Source organism: Nannospalax galili, unplaced genomic scaffold (genome assembly GCF_000622305.1).
Source record: "Nannospalax galili isolate Female #2095 unplaced genomic scaffold, S.galili_v1.0 scaffold1255, whole genome shotgun sequence".
NCBI lineage: Eukaryota > Metazoa > Chordata > Mammalia > Rodentia > Spalacidae > Nannospalax > Nannospalax galili.
Window position 1 is genome coordinate 1523319 of NW_008336359.1, and position 10319 is coordinate 1533637.

Here is a 10319-nt window from a genome sequence, read left to right on the forward strand (position 1 = left end):
GTGGGTCGTATATACGATGAAGTTTTACTCAGCAGTAAAGAAAGATGAAATCATGAAATTTGCAGGTAAATGGATGGAACTAGAAGCTGTTATAATAAGTGAAGTAACACAGATTCAGGAAAAAAAAATCAACATATGTTCTCCCTCATATGTGGATCCTATAACCAAACCCTGATAAGTATGTATACAGACCTAACTACAGGAACAAGGAAAACAGAAAGGAAACAGGGAGGTAAAGAAAAAGAAAGAACCTGAATGAGAAGAACAGTAGGAAACAGGCCTTAATAAGGGAGAGATTGATAAAAATTGGGTTAGTTTAAGGGAGGAGGGAGGGAAGGGTATACAAGGAACCTAAAGGATAAAGGGAAAGAAGGAGTTCAAGAGAGGTAGGACCACTGGAGAAGGGTCAAAGGGGGAGAAATGGGGGCATCTTCAGTGGGAAAACCATCATGGAGGGCTGAGACAATGCTAGAGATAAATAATGCCTAGCTAATTTTGAAAAGCAGAAGGAACCATATTACTCCTACAACCTACTAACAAATTATACATAGCAGATCAAGAAATATATGCCTAGGTAAGCTTTATCTGAGAATAACTGGTCTTTGCCCAAGATTTATCTACATGACACACAGTAATTAAAAGTGTAAGACTGGTGGAGCTAACCTTCTTGGATGTTTAACAGACATACTTTGAGGCCTATACTAATTTGGTCAGAGGGACATAAAGGACAATTTTTGCTCCTTGCCCTCCTAAGTCGACTAGTTCCAGGGGACTATGAGCATCTCTCAAAATGTCCTGTAATTGTGGTAGGTCACCTGTTCTCTTGATCAAGGGTGCTGAGGAGACCCCACCAGATAAGAAGAGGGTCAACACAGAGGAATCATTTCCTTGGTGTTTCTAAGCAAAGCCAACCATAGTCAAGCAGGACCTTTGACTTATCTTCACATAGGCAGAACTGGTAAAAGAAAGGAGCCAGAGGCTCCTCCCAAGCCCATGTGACCCCTGAGGAACAGATCCTCAAAGGACCTTAAGAGTAAAAATAAATTGGTTTATCCTGGCCAACCCTGTGGCCTTAAACACCCAAAAGGAAAAGATAACCAAAGATTAAAGGGCCAATATAATTTCTTAAGAGTCCATATGCATAGCTAAAGGCTACATAACAAGCAACAATGCCAGATAGGAGATACTTCTTTTAAGTTGTTGGCCAGGGTAGCCCAAGGGACTCCCAGACAGTAACCCAGCATAGAACTGGGAAAATGAACAGCAGACCCCAATCTTATCTAAAGGAATATTGACAACTGATTGCTGCTAGATGAGGAACAGCTGACCTTCCTAGAACAAAGACCTCTAGATAGGCTGACTAGATTCACCAGATGGACAAGTACTGGGGAACAGCTGGGGTGCCGACAACACATCGGACAGTAGCAGGGATGACAGAGCATATGGGCTCTTGTGTGTGGGAGGGGGGAGGCTATGGGAGGGTCCCATCTAGGAAGTGGGTGTACAGATGAATAAGATGATTTGGAATGTTCTGTGTGATATATACAAAAAAATTAACAAATTAAAGAAATGAGTTATATTTGAGGAGGAAGCATAAAAATGTACTTCATGTTAATTAGTAGAGGTGATAAACATTAAAATCTACCCGACGACTTTATAGCCATACACAGGTGCCAAGGATCTGAGTGCAACCAAGTATGACTAGTAATAATCAGACAAATATAGTGACTAGTAACATTCAGATACATACAGATTAGAGATGCATGCCCCAACATGTCAGTGTTAGTAGTAAAAATGAGTCTTTCTGCAAGGAACAATATATTTGAAAATGAAATGGAGATCTTTTTTAAAGGTTAAAAACTCATTCAAGCTGGATGTGGTAGCACACGCCTTTAATCCCTGCACTTGGGAGGCAGAGGCAGGTAGATCTCTGTGAGCTCAAGGCCAGCCTGGTCTACATAGTGAGTTCCAGGAAGCTGGGGCTACAGGGAGACCTTGTCTCAAAAAGAAAAAAAAAACTCATTCAATTTTATGTCTTACAGGGCTTATACTGAGTTCAATACTGCATAACTGTATTAATTCAACTGTGAACTAAGAAACTTACAGCCACTTGTGAAAGAGATGTACTCTTGCTCTGGAGTATGTTACTGAATATGTTAAAGCTGTAATGAAATGCTTCTTGTAATCATGTAGTTATTAAAAATTAAAAACAACCCCCCCCCACAAAATCCACAGAGATTCTGATCCAGTTAGGGAGGATGTGGCCTGAGAAGTTGCATAATCTCCCAGGTGAGCCACACCATGATGAGCCACACCATGTTGAGCCACACCATGTCAAGCTCAAATACTCATGCTGCAACCCTAGCAGAAGAAAAGGCATTACTGAAAGAGTGTCTCACCAACTCTACACTGACACATGCCATAGCTATGGGACCAATGTGACAGAGAAAATAACCCAGGGGAAGGGAATTCTCCAGGTCAACTGAAAAATCACTGCACCTTTGCTATGGTCTGCAGTGGAGAACTCTGAATCCAAGTCAAGGATGTCTTTCAGCTCCGTCACTAGCAGACTTGGTATCTGAAAGCAGAGAGGTGACCTCAACATAGCAACTGAAAGACTGCAGAAGTGACAGTTCCCTAGGGGACAACTAGAATTGCTGCAGAGAAATAAGAGAGTTAGAGACTACAAAATCCAGAAGGAAGAAGAAAGCCTAACACTCTTCCTTACTATTGCTGTATTCTCTGGCCAGGACTGCCCGTCCCAGGTTCACTTCTGTTCTCCACACTACAGTGACCAAGCCAACCACATCCAATAATCAAAGAATGAGAAGTTTTGATATCTCATCTAGGTTGGTGTCTTTTCTCTTATTTCATGGTTATGTGACGTTAAGCAAGTTAAACTGTCAGTTCTCCAGTTTTCTAATCCATGAGTTGGAGATAGTGTTGTCAAGATTAAATGAGATGGCTGGATATGTAGCTCAATTGGTAAAATGCTTGCCTAGCATGTATGAGGCCCTGGGTTTGATTCACAGTGCCACATAAAACCAGATGTGGTGGCTCATGCTTGTAATCACAGCATTCAGGAGATAGAGGTGACAGGATAAGGAGTTCAAGGTCATCCTCAGCTTCTTAGAATTCAAAACCAAACTGGGCTACATGAGACAATGTCTCAAAAAAACAAAAAAGAAGAGAAAGGAAAAGGAGGAGGAAGAGGAAGAGAAATGAGAAATAGAAATCAATGAATTTTAAAGCACTATACAAACATGAGAGATAATTTATGTGACTATGTCTATTTCCATATATCTCACTATTACTAGAAAGTCATGTGAGGTACAATGCCTCATATTTATCACAGTGGTTACAAGAACTTGAGTTATGGGGCAGGAGAGATGGCTCAGCAGTTAAGTACACTGGTTGCTCTACTAATTAGCATGACATAAATTTCCATGCTCCTCCTCAAATATAATACATTTTAAATTTGTTGATTTTGTGTGTGTGTGTGTGTGTGCGCATCACACACAGAACCTCCCAAACCAGTGCTACCACATCCAGCTTGAATGAGTTTTTAACCTTTAAAAAAGATCTCCATTTCATTTTCAAATATATTGTTCCTTGCAGAAAGACTCATTTTTACTACTAACACTGACATGTTGGGGCATGCATCTCTAATCTGTATGTATCTGAATGTTACTAGTCATAATCCGTTGCACTTGGATCCTTGGCGCCTGTGTATGTCTATGAAGTCATTGGGTAGATTTCAGTGGTAATGTTTATCACCTCTACTAATTAACATGATGTAAATTTCCATGCTTCCCTCTCAAATATAATACATTTTAAAAAATTTGTTGATTTTTTTTTTGTGCGTATGTGTGTGTGAATATCACACAGAACATCCCAAACCATCTTATTCAACTGTACACCCACTTCCCAGATTGCACCCTCCCATAGCCTCCCTCCCCCCACTAGAGCCCTTATACTCTGAAATCCCTGCTACTGTCTGCTGTGTTGTTGGCACCCCCAGCCATTCCCAACTACTTGTCCATCTGGTGAATCTAGTCAGCCTATCTAGAGGTCTTTGTTCTAGGAGGGTCAGCTGTTCCTCATCTAACAGCAATCAGTTGTCAATATTCCTTTAGATAAGATTGGGGTCTGCTGTTCATTTTCCCAGACCTATGCTGGGTTACTACTGGGAGTCCCTTGGGCCACCCTGGCCAACAACTTAAAAGAAGGTATCTCCTATCTGGCATTGTTGATTGTTATGTAGCCTTTAGCTATGCATATGGACTCTTAAGAAATTATATTGGCCCCTTTAATCTTTGGTTGTACTTTCCTTTTGGGTGTTTAAGGCCATGCAGTTGGCCCAGATAAACCAATTTATTTTTACTCTTAAGGTCCTTTGAGGATCTGTTCCTCAGGGGTCACATGGGCTTGGGAGGAGCCCCTGGCTCCTTTTAAGAAAGGCCTTTTAAAAGCACTGATAGGAAACTGGGCATGGTGGCACATGCCTTTAGTCCTACTAGCACTCAGGAGGCAGAGGCAGGTGGATCTCTGTAAGTACAAGGCCAGCCTGATCTACACAGTGAGTTCAGGCCAACTTGGGCTACAGGGAGACCCTGCCTCAAAAAAAAAAAAAAAAAAGCACTGATAGGGAGTTGATAGGGAGTTGGAGAGATGGCTCAGGGGTTAGGAGCACTGACTGCTCTTGCAGAAGACTGAGGTTCAGTTCCCAGAACCGACATGGCAGCTAACAGCCATCTAAAGCTCCAGTTCCAGGGGATCCAACTCCCTCTTCTGACCTCTCTGGGCAATGGACAACACAAGTGCATTTACACATATGCAGACAGTGCACTCATACACATAAAATAAAAATAATAAGGCTGGGCGTGGTGGCGCATGCCTTTAATCCCAGCACTCGGGAGGCAGAGGCAGGCGGATCTCTGTGAGTTCAAGACCAGCCTGGTCTACATAGTGAGTTCCAGGACAGCTGGGGCTACAGGGAGACCCTGTCTCAAAAAGACCAAAATAAATAAATATAAATAAATAAATAAATAAATAAATAAAATATTAAAAAATTAAAACTAAAAATAAAAGCATTGATAGAGCACTTGAACTTAACATCTGTCCTCACCTAATCTCTAATCATTCCCACTAGGGCCAGACAAACCTGAAAACCCACTGCACAACCTCCCTGAGACTGTTCCCCCAAGTTGGGGAGACATGTGGAATGACAACAAATAACCAGAGAAAAAAGAAAAAAACAACAGGGCCCAAAACTCAGGAAGAGAAAACATTATCAAGTCTAGAATATTATATTAAACTGCATTGGGCCAGATGTGGTGGCAACAGAGGCAGGTAGATCCCTGTGAGTTTGAGGCCAGCCTGGTCTACATAGTAAGTTTCAGAGCAGCTGGAACTACAGGAAGATCCTGTCTCAAAAACAAAACAAACAAACAAACAAAAAAACTGCATTGGGGTCCATCCTAAGGTTCATGTCCAGGAGTCACGGACTTCACCCACACCGGACACATTGTCCAGCATGTGATGCATTTTTTAAATTTTCAGTGGTATCAGGGAAGGAACACAGGGTCTCACAGATACTAGACAAGCACTGTACTGCACTGGGCTACACCCTAGGCACTGTGCACTGTTTTGTAAGTCTAAGCTATTAATATCCCGAGTTCCTTCCAACAGATAGCTGCAAAGAGCTGTACACACCAAAGAACTCATTTTGGATTTGACTGGAAGAACAAGGATGTGTCCACGGGCAAAGTTCCTGGAGGCAGACCTCAGTGGAGACTTTCAATCACTCTAAAGCCATCCAGTCTCTCCATTTCCTCATGTGCACTCTAAGCAGTGAATATGCTGTCATTCATGAAGGCAGAATGCAGACCACACCTATGAAACCACATGACTAGTGAAGCTGGGTACACTTCACACAGTACCTTCCCAGCTCTCTCCATCACTGCTCCACCGTGATCCTCAGGTTCAGTCCTCCCCCTGGCCTTCCTGAACCCCAGCCAGGCCTGAGCCAACAAGTCTCACAGCCACTCCCAGACTCACAGCAAAGCCAGAGAAAGGTTTAGGAAACAGGACAGACTAGTTCTACCCTTCCTCACCCATTCCCAACCTCTGAATTGCCCTGGGGCCAGACACCCCACCCACTCACTCACCAGCACCCTCTGCTCCTTGGGTTACCTTCCCTACTTCCCTCAAATTCAGACTTAAGCTCCCCTCCCCCAAACATCTTCTACCAACTAAATATAAGTCAGCACAGGGTGCTAGTGAAGGAATATACAAGTAGGTAATAGCCAGACGGGTTTAAAATGCAACTGTGATACTAGTCATGGTAGCCCATGCCTGTAGTCTTAGCACTCTAGAGACTGGGGCAGAAGAATGAGTTGAAGCCAACCTTGACTACACTGGAAGATCTTGTCTAAAAAAGATAGAGCCAGGCATGGTGGCCCACACTTTTAGTCCCAGCACTCGGGAGGCAGAGGCAGGCAGACGCAAGGTCAGCCTGGTCTACATAGTGAGTTTTAGGCCAGCTGGGGCTACAGGAAGGCCCTCTCTCAAAAAGACCAAAAAATAAAAATAAAAAGATAAACAGACCAATACCCTGACCCATAATTTGTAGCCATCAGTCCCAGAACTCAAGAGTATAGTAATCTGCCCAGAATAGTGAGGAATAACAGTCAGCTTCCCTCAGTTTTAACCCCACTTGCAACTTAAGAACAATCAGAAAAAGGCAAATAAGCTCCCTAACCAATCACAGCATGTCTGAAAATAGCTGGGCATTCCTGAAGCCTTCCCTTATACAGGCTTTTCCTTGCTAGCTTTGGGCTCTCCCCCAAACTCAAGGTGATGGTGGCTGACTCCCTTGCTACAGCCAGCTCTCATTAACAGCCTTCGGTTCCTTGTTGCCACTTGGGTGGTCTCTGTTTATTCCCATACCACATTCCTAACTCAAGCCATAACCCCTCAGTCTAATACACAGTCACATTCAACACAGTACAAGTGTGCAACAGAGGCATGGGCATGCCACTGTTGGTGCTGAAAAGGGAAGTGGACAACACTCACGCTGGACAGACTTCCTAGAAGCAAGAGCAACCAGCCTGGTTTTGAAATATGAATGGTACACATTAAGTAAACAGTTGTGGGAGAAGGAAACAGCAGTTCTCCATTCTTCTCCTTCCCGGTCTAAGACCAAGTTCTCCCACTTGCAACCAAACTTTACAGGGGCTCTTAAATATCTGGTTCATTCTTGTATATACTCTCTCCCTACTGAATAATGACTATTGGTCTAAAATGTGACTAGGTAGGACTGACTCTTCTCCCAGTACCTGGCCAGCCCAATTGAAGAGTACCCCCCTTCCATTCTAACTTTTTTTTTGGTCTTTTTGAGACAGGGTCTCCCTGTAGCCCCAGCTAGCCTGGATTCACTATGGAATTTGCCCAGCGGCACATGCCTTTAATCCCAGCACTCGGGAGGCAGAGGCAGGCAGATCCTCTCAGTGAGTTCAAGGCCAGCCTGGTCTACATAGTGAGTTCCAGGCCAGCTGGGGCTACAGGGAGACCCTGTCTCAAAAATAGACCAAAAAAAAAAAAACCACAAAAAAAAAAAAAAAGGCATGCGCCACCACACCTGGACCCTTCTAACTTCTTGAATGAGTACTTTATATTAGCAAGAGTCATCAAATCCAAAAGCTTTTTCTCAGTCATATTCTGTGACCTCTCCACCTCTAGTTTCCTCAAAGCCGTCCTAGCCTAGGCTTCCTGCCCATTCATTACTGCTACTCTCTACCTGTATCTACCATCTAAACTTGGTTTGCCCCAAGAACTTGTCCTTGAGGAGGGCATGACCATGACAGCGCACAACTGTTGTAATCCTAGCACTTTTGAGTCTGAGGCAGGAGGATCATTTTTTTCCCTTATATTTTCTGCTTTTAGGAAAGGAGTCTTGTAGAACAGGATTCTCTAAGATTGTAGATGAAAGACTGTCCTAAGGACAGTACAATCCACCAAGAAGGCAGCTCTGACTCCATTCCCCCAAATCACCTCACACCTTCAAGAGGTTGCAAATGGGCTGAGGGCCTGACTCAGTGGTAAAGTACAAGCTTAGCCTGAGTTTAATTCCCAAAGGAGGAAAAAGATGAAGAAATTTTAGGTGCTTTGGAGTGGCTACTAGCTCTGTTCAGCCACCTTAGCCTAATAATTCAATAATTCAATTAGCCTAATCACACCTGGCACTCCTAGGTTTGAGTCTTCACACAAAGCTCATGGGAGATCAAGTCATGGAAGGAAGAATGCTTACTGCAGTACTGAATGTTGCAAACATGTCCATTCCAGCAGAGTGAGTCATCAAAAGAAGCACCCACCACTGATGGTAAAAGAGGCAAAGAGTATTTGGACAGAAAGCAATCTGGACCACAGAGTCCAGTCTTATCCCCTCACTTGCCCTCCTCTTCCATTCATGTGTTCTTTGTTGTTGTTTGGGTGGTTGTTGTTGTTTTGCTTGTTTGTCTGTCTGTTTCAGCCAAGGTCTCACTCTGTAGCACTGGTCTCAAACTCATGGCAATCCTCCTGCCTCAGTTGTCTTCCAAATTCTAGGAACATAGGCATGAACCTATGTTAGCCCAATGCTGGGTTTTAGTAAGGAAAATGGCAGTGGGAGACAGGATGTTCTTATTCAGACTTTTCATATCACTCCTAGCTCAGAGACCTGCAATGACTTCCAAATGGATTCCCACCAACCAGGAACCGCTAAATCAAAAGCCTTGGTCTGCCAACCCAGATAAAACCACCTCTGGTGAAATTCGGTCTGTTGTCCCATCTCCAATTCCTTCTTCCTTCCACCTTCTGTATGTTGTTTTGTTCATGTTGTCCTGTCTGGTTGGGGTGTGTGTGTGTGTGTGTGTGTGTGTGTGTGTGTGTGTGTGTAGGCTCTCACCCTGTAGATCAGGCTGACCTGGATGTCACTATGTAGTTCAGGCTGACCTCAAACTCATGGCAATCCTCCTGTCTCAGTCTCCCAATTCATACATTTTACACACATTTGTGGAGCCTGGTCTGTACCCTCCACTATGGAATAAGTGGCCTTTCCCTCATCTTCCTAGGTCCAAGTATCATCCTTTCTTGACAGTTCATCTTAACACTTCAGGCATAAGGCCTCCCCAGCTTGACATAGTTGTTTCCTCTTCTGACCACTTACACCTTCTCTGAGCGCTTATGTCATTCTGCTCCGGCTACCCGGCCACCGGACAACTTCTCAGAGCTCTTACGTCAATAATTATGAGTGTACCATCACCTCCCTTTCTTATCTGAGTCCTCTGTGTCAGGTAAGTTCAACCGTGCTCAGAGTTGCATTTTCCAACTATTTACTTGTCTGCCTCCTTCGGATTGCGCACTTCTGGAGGGCCAGCATCGCTGGTCCGCATCATACACAGGGAAGCTACTAAAGGGCCTTCTGTTCAATGAATGAACAAACCAACTCTATATAAACTTCCTCACACTTCCTTCTCACCACACTTAACATCCAGTTTTTCGAGAAGGTTAAAAAAAAAAAAAAAAATGGAAGAAAATTACTTCAGGTCAAGAATTCGTCCTGCAAAAGCCACAGCAGGGCCAGACATGGGTCAAGGAGCGGAACGCCCTCCAGCTCCCCGGCGGGGCGCAGCTCCCCCGCCAGCGCCCAACCCCACCTCACCACGCGCTGGGACCCGGGCTGTGAGCTCGGTAGGACCCGCGTTCTCCCTGTCCCGGGGCGGGAAGCCAGTCGTGCATCCCGGGCTCCGCCTCCGCGCTCCCTCCGCGGCGCCGCGGGCCCCATCTGGCTCCGGGCCCCGCGCCCTGGGGGCCCAGCCGGGGCCCTCGGGCAGTCTCGGGCACTCACCGACGCCACTCGGCGCTCCGCGCGCACGGCCCGCCAGGCCTAGAAGGAGCCCGAGCCTCAGCAGGAGCCGCAGCGGGCCCCCAGGCCGGCGGTGCACACAGCGGAGCCCCCGGCCCATGCCGCCGCTCCCTCCCTTCGCCCAAGACTCCCCGGAGGCCCCGGAGGCGCCGAGATAAGGCGGCGGGCTGCGCGGGGAGGGGGCGGCGCAGCGGCTTCCGGCGCCGGGCACAGAGGGCGCGGGGTCCGCGACGCCCTTGGAACGCGTTTGGCCTTTGAGCGCCCGATGCACCTGCTGCGATACTTTCGGAACTACTTTCGGAAGCCGCTACTTTCGGAACAGGGACAGACTTTGGCTAAAGCCACCGCGGAAAGAAAAGACCTGTGCTAGGGAGGAAATGTCGCGGTGCGGTGTGACTCGTGGGGGCTTCGG

General features: G+C 45.7%; 1 protein-coding gene across 1 annotated transcript in view; it reads right to left on the reverse strand.

Moving 5' to 3' along the window:
• The window catches only part of Susd1 (sushi domain containing 1), a 155192-nt gene extending 145177 nt beyond the window's left edge, over positions 1-10015 (reverse strand). The window contains exon 1 of the mRNA XM_008831144.3: positions 9890-10015. Coding sequence (XP_008829366.2) covers positions 9890-10007 — 118 coding nt within the window. The 5' untranslated portion in view covers positions 10008-10015. The remainder of the gene's footprint in view (positions 1-9889) is intronic.
• Positions 10016-10319: the final 304 nt, after the last annotated feature.